Source organism: Pinus tabuliformis, chromosome X, assembly GCF_031772625.1.
Source record: "Pinus tabuliformis cultivar Carrire ecotype Pingquan chromosome X, CPIR1, whole genome shotgun sequence".
Lineage (NCBI taxonomy): Eukaryota > Viridiplantae > Streptophyta > Pinopsida > Pinales > Pinaceae > Pinus > Pinus tabuliformis.
In genome coordinates, this window is record NC_142308.1 from 996236728 (window position 1) to 996249137 (window position 12410).

General features: G+C 40.4%; 1 protein-coding gene across 1 annotated transcript in view; it reads left to right on the plus strand.

Annotated features, from left to right (window-relative positions):
- The first annotated feature begins 257 nt into the window (after nt 1–257).
- The window catches only part of LOC149143082 (Metallo-hydrolase/oxidoreductase superfamily protein), a 332415-nt gene continuing 320262 nt past the window's right edge, over nt 258–12410 (plus strand). Inside the window, exon 1 of the mRNA XM_089448872.1 lies at nt 258–897. Coding sequence (XP_089304998.1) covers nt 876–897 — 22 coding nt within the window. The 5' untranslated portion in view covers nt 258–875. The remainder of the gene's footprint in view (nt 898–12410) is intronic.

Consider the following 12410-nt stretch of genomic DNA (forward strand, 5'->3'; position numbering starts at 1 on the left):
TAACAATTCTCATTAATTCATATATTCATGAAGCTCCAAAAGATTTTATTATATTATCAGCCCATTAAAAGTTTAAGATATTTTACTACAATGTTCATCCATCTCTTCCCAAAAATTTCTCGGAAACGTCCAGCCTACTTCCATTTTTATATTTTATAATATTTATCCATCTCTGACTTCCGAAAAATTTCTTAGAAACGTCGAGCATGGTGAATCATGATGAGTGTGTTATACCAAACCTGCATAAATCCAAGGTGTAATGTTTATAATCTAATTAGATGTCATTTCGGGTGCGGGGTATAAACCCATTCCCACACTGATCATCAGGATTGACACTTTAGAACCTGCCATTTAAGGTTAAGGTGGACATGTTCACCAGTGGAAATTAACTACGGACCACATTTAGTCAAAGTCGGAAGGGGGGGCCGTTCGTTGGCCGTGATTGCTTCTCCTAACCCGAGGGCGTAGGCTATTTCCTACGCGTCTTCATAAATAAATTCACATCAATACGTTTGGCCGAGTTACCAAACACGAGACAACGCAGTTTCAGTTGGAGAAGCAGCAGGGTTGAGTATCCATACATCTGATACCACGTGGAAACGGCCATAGCAATGTGTTGCTCCCACTCTTCTTTGTCTTTTGCTTCTCTAAGAACACTAACTGCAACTTCTTCCTCAGCCTCGCTACTGGGTTGGAGGTAATTCAACCATGTCACACAGATCTCGTTTACCAATCCTCCTTCAAGTTCACTAGTAAACTGCTGTCAGGGGAGACAAAGGCCACATTTCTTTTCAGCGGGGCAGCATTATTTTTATGCGCAGGGGATACATAAACCAGGTCTGATTAACAGACGGTTCAGGCATCCTACACTGTTTATGCAACTTCATTCACAATCAAGTGAGTATACTGTTGTTTCATCCACCCCATCATACTTTTGTAATTGAGTGTCATCTGATGGATGTTTATTGGAATCACTTGCTCGTTTTCCTTTTCAAATGCATAAACTGTGCATTGTATGAATGATTAACCATGGTTGCAGATAGGAAATAGCTGCTTGAAGTGCAGCTCAGAAAAAAAAACTAGCATAACTATTCATGGGTTCGAAGTGAGTTTCAATCCCCACTGATCCAGGACAAAGAAAACTTAGAGTTAGTCGTTTTCTTTGACCATCTAAATTCTACTTTCCAAATCCTAACTGGGATGTGTGCATAACTCCAGCCATCGTTTGCCCCTGTTTTCATTTGTGTAAAAACAATGTCACAAGATGATGAGAAAAAGGGAAACTGTGGTAAGCTTGAGCTGTGAAGGCACTAACCAGTCTAAATTCATCTAGACTCCTGATCTATTAAGCACTAAGACTCAAGAGGTATCCAAAAACAATTGAGATGTAAATCTGTCGGTACTTAAAAGTGCTTAAACGATCCTAAATTCAGATGGATCTATGATGGCGTGCTACACATACATATACAGTATCATGGAGCTCACTTTTGATACTGTCGGTTGAATGGTGCCAAACAAAATTGCCTGACGTTCCTCTTCTTCCTTCAGTAGTTGATATAATTTAGTTTTTATAGTGTTATTTTATGTATGTAAAGATTTGTCAATGAATATTATTTAGTCCACATTCGATTTAGTATGGTTATATTTTTAGTTTTCTATTATATTTTATATTGGATCTGTTATTGCAAAATCTAACACTTTTATACAAAGCCTGACTAAGCCCTAGATTTAGAGCAACAATGGGAGAGTTACCATTGTCACTTTAGAAACCACTCCCTTTGTTTTTGTGGTTAAATACAGTCCACCACAAGGGAGGCTTCCCTGGTAGATCTCAGAGATCAAGTAACTCAATTAAACTCAGACTAAATGCCCCCTAAGGGTTCTACAATAAGATTGCACCCAAGGATAAATATACAATGATTAGGGTTTTGGGTGATTTATGGTGTAACTCCAAGAAAGCAAGTTCAAGGGTTCCTCTTGTTCAGTCTACAAGGATTAGATTAACCAATAGGAGGCTCAAATAAGTTCTAAAAAACATGCAATTAAGAAATTACACTTGGCTGTTATAAACTAGGATTTTAATCAGCAATTTACAATGTGTAGAAAGTTTACAACAGAAATAAAATAAAGTGCCAGAATCTATGATAAATCAATGCAAAATATTGGCTAAATAAAGACTAAATAAAGGGAATAATTACAACAAATATCAGTGATTGAAAACACATAATTAAACCCTAGACATTAGCCCTAATTTGTTGCCGAGAAATGCACGTAAAATGATATCTTACTTTTCCAAATAAATGCATACAAGTCTTAACCCTAGGACAACAATATTCAAGACAAGTAATGCTAAAAGTAAATGATTTCACTGTAACTTAATCTTAATTTATCCTAGAAAATATAAAATAAAAATATTTAGGGTTTTTAAAGGATTGGCATAAGAGATAAGACTATTGCCTTTCTTAATCTAGGGCTAATGAGTCTATCTTAATCTAGGGCTAATGGAGTCTAGGAGTAAAAATCTTTGGAAGAAAAGAGATGGAAGTGGATTCAAAGAAATTGAGGAAGACAAATCTTTGTTCTTCGACTCTTGAACCCTAACATCCTATCTTCCTTGGAGATTGAAAGGGAGGGAGCTAAACCTAGGTCACCTCAAGAGAAACTTGATGAAAATCTTGTGTAAGGAGATTTTAGAGCCATAAAACATCAACAAAACCTTGGTGAAAATTTCATTAAACCCTAATTCATTAACAAAAACAAGATGGAAGAAGATAACTTACATTAACATAGCACATATCATCAAAGAATCACCAATAATCATCCAAGAGAGAGAACCATATGTGAAAAATCCTCCAAGAGAAATTTGCTACACTAGTGCTCCATAGTGCACAAGAGAGAAAAGGCAATTTACTAGTGTGAGTTGATCTCCAAGTGTGACAATGACAAATGAGAGGAATCAACTTCCTAGGTAGGTCTATTTCCTTTAATTTGGCTTTAAGAAGCCTAAAATACAAGTAATCCATATAACAAGTGACTAAGTCACTAAGCTGACCTCAACAACATAAAATTATGCCTCAAAATAACCTACGTGTGTGAGCAAAACATCATCCAAAAGGTGTGTATAAAACTGTGATGGATGCCTCCCAGGGGTGAATATCATCCCAAAATTTATGTGTCCTCATCAAATGGTGTCCAATCATCAAGAAATGCCTTTTCAATTCAATGTCCTCTGTAAACATGCCCATGTCATCCTCCCAAGCATCAGGAAGGGGACATCATAATGCTAGGGCATGATGCCATCATGGTGAATAGTGTACCATCCCCTCTAGAGGGGTCCTATATGATTATCATTATCAAATATCCTCAAAAACAAGGCAACATCCATCAAGTAGGTGCAATGCCAACTTGGGGGCAACTTGGGGGCAACTTGGGTACATTTGTTGTCAAGGCAACATCCTAGCTTTGGAGGACAACATCCAAGGTCTTGGAAGTAGGTGGAAATATTATCAATTGTGTCAAGGCATCCCAAAGTCAACGCTTCTCAATAAGTGCCCAATGTCTTATGTCAAAGGGTATTGAGTCATCATCAATTGGGGTTGGATGTCCTCTTTGAAGTGTTGGAGAAGTATCATACAATCCTGCAAGGGATAGCAGCTATACTTAGGAGAAAATATCTATGGATACTCAAGGAATTGAGTGAGACCAACGTTATGGGTGCAAGAACCATAAAAGTATTAGAGTGGGCCACATTTAATGTTAAAGGCATGAAAGTACTCTATACAAGCATCACCTTCAAATGATTTCTAGCTTATGATTTGTACGTAAGTTACCATGCTTAGGTATGGGAGGGTAATTGCAAGGCCCTATCAGGTGCTTCGAACCCTAAGGGGAGGAATAGTTCCTAGGCCGACGCCTTTATAAAATAGTTATAAGGAATGGGTGAAATGGATTGAGGTGTACTTCATAAATGGAGTCATAGTCTTATGCTAGGTTATATCAAACCATTGTCCATGAGCGCCTTTGTAGAGGGAGCACTTAGCAATGCTTGAGTTACCTTCCTCGCCTTTGTTTTTCCAAGCCCCCGTACTTACATTTTTCTTTTCTTTAGATGACTTGTTTAACAAGCTTCATTGATTATCATGTAATAATAAGATAACCCCTTTTTGTGATAGGCATTTTATTGCTTCATCGGGGCCAAAATGTTCATTGGGTTCGTTTTACTTTGATATGCATGATATGAATGGATACTCCTAGGGACAAGTGGCTATGTAAGAGGGGGTAGAGCTCAGACTATAATTTGGCTTTTTCTTGCTTCAAGCCCCTTGCTATTTTTTTGCAATTTAACATTTGGCTCATCCTCTTTCTTTTCTTACAATTGCACCAACCATGGGTATATATAACCCTTTTTTCTCATAGGACAAGGTCAATAGTGAACTAGCATGAATGACTGACAACAACCAATCAAAAGATGGGACAATAGAGTAGGGGGGCAAAGATGACAAATGTTAAGTATCGATAACATGGAATGCTACCATCATTGGAGCCTCTTATTTGTGCCCCTCCTAGACAAGGAAAGAAAAGGCCTTAAGGAATGTGACATTGGACAAGGGGCAAGTGAGAAGTACCAAGTTGAAGCAAGGGAACAAGTGTACAACCAATAGTGGTCTATCATCCAATTCAACCTATAATCCATACTAGAATGCCCTTAAGACATTAAATGAAAGAACATGAATACAAAAATGGTTAATGTACCTCACAATAAATAACCCACCTTCATTGGATGAGCAAGATAGATGAATCAATGCACTGACTTGAGAGTGGATGAGTGTCATCTGAGGTTGGCAATCTATAGGTCATGATAAGGTTATTGGCCAACAAACTGCATCATAGGAGAATTTTTTTCTCCTAGGGTTATCCAAAATTGTGGGTAACATAATCGACATATGCTGATGGTAGATAGGATGGACATTATAGTCTCTTCAACATTGGGCTATAGAATGCACCTTGCTTCTCTCAGTGCAACAAAATGGATATAGACTAGTGGTATGCAATTACGTTATAGAACATGTATAAGTAGATCACTTTCACCCTTTCTAAGTCTGGTTAGAGGCTTAATTGGCATTTTTGTCGTGACACTATTAAATATTTGGTTAGAGATATTGTTTCTAAACCAATTTGTTTTAGATTAAGATGTCTATATAGGGTTGCTAAGGCTTGACATATTATGTTGTCATCGTATACCTATAGGCTAAAACCACCTGCACCCCCTCGATAGGTATTCCTCTTGACTACCATGAATGGAATTGATGACCTTTCTTTATAACACTGAGAAGCAGGCCCATACCTTTCATTGCTTGGGTCTTCTATTTCTAAATAGTTCCCTACTATCATGACTAGCATCATTTTCTGCTTCATCCATAATCAATTTGAGCTAGCCTATGTGGTTTATGACAAATTAATTGTATCATGGGCCAGAGCAATGAATGTTTTCAAAGTGGCTTTGAAACCCCTTTTATATCATAGTTGGGATATAGTTATGTCACTTCGATCTTGCGTAACTACTTGTGCACTCAAATGTTTCTTTTGCAATAAACTGACAAGGCTACAACCATACCAATTTCTAGTATGAAAATCAACAAGTCCCTTTGTTGAAGAAATTACATTGGAATGCTTCATGGAATTTTAAACTACTTTACAATATATATTATTTTTAGTAGTTTATTTTTGTCACATGCTCACTCAATGTGTGCATATGTGTGTGAACACTTGTGGAAGAGAGAGTAATTACCACTTTCTATATATCTCCATGGCATTAGTTGCTACTAGAATAGGAAAATTACAAAACCTTTATCTCGCAATGTTATCATTCATTTTTCTACTTAACTAAGAATGAAAAGAGAATGAAGGAGTCTTGGGCTGATCCAAGGCTGAAAATTAAAGTTGTAGCTGGCTGAAATATTAGTACGATTGTTTTGGTGCAATAATTGCGAAATGAAGGGTGAAGTGTCTCCAGAAGGATGTTGATTTGGATAAAAGCTCTTTGCGCACCACCTAATTGTAAAAGGTATAATTCTTTATTCCTAAAACAAGACTTCCCCTTGTTGAACAAACTTGGAAAACTACTAAAGCTATGGTACAACTAAGCAGTAGAAAGGAGAATGTAACAACTTGCAATTCTATACTTGCATGACAAGCACGAGTGGGATATAGGATATGCTCAACATACAAAAGTCGGGACCTACCCTAGGGCTTATCGATGTTGGCAATCCAATTTTTTGGTTGGGAAGCCCTCTCTCTTTATCATTTCATTGTAACCAAACATGCGAAGGGTTCGAGGATAAATTGTTTTATTGTTACTACCCAGTTAGGAGGAATTTGATAATAGAATTAGCATTTTGCATGTTTAATGTACAAAAGGACAATCTACATTCACTGGAAACAAGGGATATCTATGTAAGAAAAGTAGGTGAGTGGAATGTAGAATTATGTGATGAAATTCTTGTTGATTTGGGGTAGCATCGGATGTGCTCTAAGCCTCAAATTTGGCAAGGAGGCTTGGGCACATGTATTCCAAAGAACCCAGAAAGCGTTTTGGGAAATTCCACCCAGAAGTGATTTTAACAAAATAATAAATATTTTTAATGGGGTTCCTTAAGTCTAAACTTAGGAAAATTAAAATATTAATGGGTATTTACTATTAATCTAATCAGGGGTGAAACTTCTAGCAAAAGACACAGATCAAGCCAAAACGATCTGAGCCTTTGATTATGTTTTAATCTAGGCCGTTGGTTGTCCAACAGGAAGATATAAGAAGGGGCTTGAGGGTCATTTGGAAAATACATAGAGAGATTGAGGAAATCAATTTTCTGAAGTGAGAAGTTCTCAGGAGGAAAAATCAATTGAGGAGATCTCTTGCAGTTGAGGGGCAGGGATAGCAGCTTCCGGAGAGAGATTCTCAGCCGGAGATACATCAATAGAGAGAGGCAGAGAGTGATCCAGTAGCCTTGACGCAGAGGCTGACGCAGGGCCAGAAGGGCCACATAGAAGCAACGCAGAGGGAGAGAGAGAAAGTCAAAAATCAGAGCAGAGGGTCAGTTTTAGCAGCCGAAAGTTGGGGTGTGAGACCGGGAGGCTGAGAGCAGTGACTCTGGGCTACTGATCGATTCCAGTTGGGTGACGCAATGCCTGAAAGGGTTGACGTTGGGACAACGTAGAGGCAGTGCAGAGACAACGCAAGGCCTACTAGGAGCACCTCATCCAGCAGCCGGATCAGCCGAGACTTTTTCTCAGTGATTGTGTGAGGTAAACTCATAAAGCTTCTGCTAGTATTTCTCTCTGTAACTGAATAACCCTGTGAGGTATTCAGATATGTATTCAGAATTTGCTACTGCTTAATAATAATAAACACTCAGAGCTGCTGCACCGATTTTCCCGCATTGGGTTTTTTCTGGGATTATTGTCCAAAAATAATGTTGTCCTATGTGTTTCTATTTTCCTTGCTCAGTTTCTTTGTTTCAGAATCATATTTAATTGGTGTAGGCTGCTTCAGTAATTTACTTCAATGTTTCAAGAAGAAATCTGAAATAAGCTTGTAATGTAATTTACAATCTAGGTGAAGTAGATTCAGTTGGTTGCAGTAGGATTTCTGAGATTGTTAGATCTAGGAATTTTCACAATTCTATGGCAAGCGTAGTAGAATACAATTTTCTTATATGATAATTACTTCTTAATGATTTTAAAACAATATATCTTATATCGCTGATATCATTGAATAATTACACACACAAAATCTCAACTGTAGATGCAGTGGAAACAATAAAGATCATTGAAATACAACCATGCACAATAGACACAATAATTTTTACCCTAGGAAACCCAAGCTTGGGAGAAAACCCAACAATCTTTTCTTGAGGAGAAATTGTATTTTCAACAAGGTTTACAAATCAGAAATATGTCTAGAAATTTGTGCCAACATTACTAGTCAAAACACTATCCAAACTCGGTCAAACAACCGCAAGTCAATGTTGGTCAAACTGTAAAAAATTCAACTTTGGTCAAACTTCAGCTTGCGGTCAAAGTCGGCCCTGTGGCCAACTTGCATGTGTAGTCAAATCTGTGGCTGAACTCTGTCAAATAGCTGCGGTCAACGCTGGTCAAACTTGGTCAAAACAACGGTCAAACCCAGAGTCAATCTTTCATAGGTGTGGCTGTCAAAGCTGGTCAAAACTAGGTTAGACTCGGTTGGTCAAACTCGGCTGTTCGGATCACACGTGTTGCCTTTTTAAGAGAGATAGAAAGATGAATAGATTTCTCCTCCACTAGAAAGGATTGAATGAGCTTGCTATGTGATGATTTGTCTCCTCACATGCTTGTTTATTTATATAGAGCACTAATGTTGAGTGGAGACCCATAAAGAGGAACCTCATCACAAGAAACCCCTTCACTTATGGAGCCTACATTACAACTCAACATTAGACTAGAATATGAGCATCGTGGGCCAATCTCCCTGTTGTAGCGGCTACAACCACCCTCCAAAATTTTGCCTCTGATTTGTTTCGAAGCCTCCCTTCTAAATCATAACAACTTATCTTGCACTGATCTAGGTACTTGTGCTTTGATTGAGCCTCATCCTTTGCATCTTGGCTTGTGTTTGCTTACTTGGTTTACTGTCTAACCCACAAGCACAATCTCTTGACTTGGTTTTCATCCAGTTCCGGGCTTGCCTTAGAGAACTGCGCAATCCTTGAGGGCAACCAACCTTGCTCTCGAGAATTGCGCAATCCAAGCTGGTAGTGAGCCTTGAGCTCAAAAATTGCGCAGCATTAGATGACAACCAACCTTGAGCTGGGAAATTGCGCAAAGCATGAGAGGCAACCCACTCAACCTAGAAATTGCGCAGAAGCCTTTCTGTGCTTAGAAACTGCGTTGTGCGTGAGCCAGAGAGTTGCCTAGTCCTTCCCAAAATTGTGCAATCTTTCCGGGCAATGCATGGCAGGTTTCCCCTTAGAAGAGAAATAAAACTAAAGGGAAAGAAGCATCCCTAGGAAATAGGGATCTATTATTAGTTTCTTGAAGGTGGCACATTGTTATCCTTAGAAGTTTCCACCAAGTGTCGCTTTTGTCCTTGATCTCAGGCATGTGCGTCATAAATTCCAATTTTCTCAATTATATGTAATGGATGCCTCTAGAGCTCATTTGTACATTCGATCATCAAGCTATAGCATTCCCGAGGAGATCAAGGAGCCTTCGGAGCATTGTCGTCGCTTTTCTGGGTGAGTTTTGCTTTTATTGTCTTTTGCTGTTTTTCTGTCGCTTTTTGTTGTTTAGCTTGTGAGAGTGTTGTTTCACTTGTTTCTTTGAATGATTGCTGGTGTTTTAACTTGTTTTAGCTTGTAGAAGTGTTGTTTCAAGTTATAGATTTCCTTTCCCAAGTGTCGCATGAGTTTTCTCGTTTTTGCACCAATGGTCACTATTGTGGCGACTCTCTTCACATACTTCGTTTTCCTTCAGTTTAATCAATTTTTGCACTTGTTTCACATGCATGCATCAACACTTAGTCAGATCTGCTTGATTTTCACACTCCCCATGGGCAGATTTGGGCTCCCCTTGCCTGGATCTCACACTTCACTGCATGCACTGCGCAATCTGGGAGCTCAAGGCCTCTGCCTTGGCTTCTGGAATTGCACAGAGCCTGTCCTGGCCTGGCTCCAACTGTGCACTGTGCAGTTCCAAGAGCCAGTCTCCCAGCTTGGCCACTGAGACTACGCAATGCGCAGTCTCTCCCAGGCCCTGGCCCAGACTGAACTGCGCATTGTGTAATTCCTGTCATCAAGCTTCCACACTGATTGTTGGTATTGTGCAATTCCCTTAGTCAGTCAGTCACCCTTGTCAGTCAAAATTGCGCAATCCCTCTCATTAGATGCCCTGATTGTTGCTTGATCATGCTGTGAAGTTAGATTTGCAAGAGCTAATGTTTGCTTGCCATGAGTGTCCTTTCTGTCCCACAGGTACCACACTCGTGAAGTACTTATCTTCAGTAAGCATTGTACCATGGCCCCAAAGAGAGCTACTTCAAGAGAGACCACTAAAAGCATTACTAGGGAAGCAGTTGAGCAAGCACCAGTTAACTTGCCAATATATGCGGACACTCAACTGTTCATAGAAAAGGGGTCAACACTTACATGGTAGCAAGTCCAATAGCGATAACAGAAGGCAACAATCTAGTCAAGATCAGGGAAAGAGGAAGTTGCTGACATAATAGAGGGAGAACAAAGCTTCAGAGTGAAAGCGGATTTAATCTTCATGCAGGCAGCTTTGGCAGCGAAAGCAAAAGGAAACAAAGGACACAGATAACAGAGTAGAGGAAGAGAGAAAAATAGAGCTTGCAGGTAGTAGAACTGAGATCGCAGCAAGCAAAACAAGAACCGAAGGAAGGTTGAGAGTTGAGGAGGAAAGAATAGGAAGAGGAGCAGAAGCAGGAAGAAGAACAAAGGAAAGTTGTGATGACAGAGCAAACAACGACCATACAGGTTAATGAGTCGGAACAACCAGCAACTGAGGAAAAGGGTGAACAGGTGCAGGATCGGGAGCTTGCTCAACAGGTTGAGCAACCGATTAAAGTGACAAACATGGAGTTGGAGCAAGAGCCACATAATGAAGACACTTGCCTTATACCGCGAGCACCAGAGGTCATCTCTCAGTCTCCGCCACCTCCAGTGTCAGAACCAGTCCTGAGCGAGCAAGGAGAAGCTGTTCTCCTTGATGATGATTCAGTTATGGATGTGTACAATCTATCATTTGACGAGTTGCAGAAGAGGATTGTACAGGCGCGGAGGAAGCACTTTTCGGATGATCACGCATCACCTGCATTCATCAAGGAAAGGGTGATAGTGCCAGACATCAGGAAGCATCCAGCTGCCCTTGCCGATGCCAGCTTGGCTTATGCAGGAGAAACAAGCTCAAATGTTAAGTTCCTGTTGGCCAAGAATGAACAACTAGCAAAGAACTTACAGGCTGCCAGGCAAGAGGCAGAACAACTTCGAGAGCAGAGTGCAATTTCCGTAATGGGAGAGATGAGGAAAGTGATACTTGATGAAGTATCAACACTTGAGAGTACCATACAGCTCCATGACAAATTTGTCACCGTGGATAAAGTAGTCATCCGTGTGCATGGCTTACAGCAGCGGAGCAAAGAGTTTGTTCAACTCTCAATAACATACATGCTGCCATCGCCCATGTACAGGAGTGGACAATGCGGTACAATGGGCCCCGCTTCACTTAGCAAAGAAGATGGAGCCGTAGGCAGAGCTGGAGAAAGTGAAGGTCCGAATGTTGATCCAGAACTACGAGCAACTCGACCCATTCATTAGCAGCATACAGGCCCCATATGCATGGTTGTACAACAGTTTGGATGTCACGGTGAGAACGCACAGGATCCTGTCAATCGGTTCCCTCACTGAGGCTAGACCCAAGACCAAGCCCGGCTAGAGATCGATGAGTACATGGAGCAGCTAAGATGAGAGGCCACCAGGGAAGACTTGGAGCTAAACACACACAACATGCAAAAGTACATCGGTGGTCCTGTCAAGGTCAACACCATGTTGCACATGCTTCAGAACGAGTTGGATACAGGTTCCAAGACCATATACCCGGATGCCATGGAGGCAAGAGTCCGCTTTCAGAAAGACACCATCAAACAGTTTGGGGACACCATCATGCAGTACCGAGCTTGGGATCAATATGTGACTAAGAGGCACCAAGTGGAGGTTGCCGAGTTGGTCTTTCCCCAAACTTCAGAATCATAGTGTTTTGTCTTGTTAGGTTGTCTTTAGCCTATTTTGTTTCACATGGGTACATGTGGAAAATGTAATATTATTTGTAAATATGTTGAAAGTGAAATTCCCAGTGTCATTAGTGGAATGTGAAAGGTCATCATGTTATGTAATGAGTTACTTGTAAATAAGTTGAAGAGTCATGAGGGTAGTCAGAGAGTCACAAAGGGGAATGTCAAGGGTCACCCCACCCTTTGTTATAAATAGAACCTCATAACTCTCATAGACCAGGCTTTTGGGAGCCAAGCTTTTGGCTAGGCTTAGGTTTAGAAAAGGGCATGGGAGTATTGTGACGAGCCTTGACTTCTCCATAGCGTAGAGCGAGTATACTTCTGTTGGCTTAGCGGGTCCTGACCCAGGTTCATAGTTAGTTGCGCCAAACAAATCCCTACACTGGCCCTTTCGGCATCAATCCGTGTAGCGCGCACTGAAGTCTCACCGAAGCAGTATGGGGGGATGCTGGAACCAAGTTTCCACATCCAAAGATTAGTGTGATGTCTTTCTATGACCTAGATCTGCCTTCACGCAGATTTCTAAGCCTTTAAGGCTTAGCGCTATAACTCCCCTCAATCAGCCTCT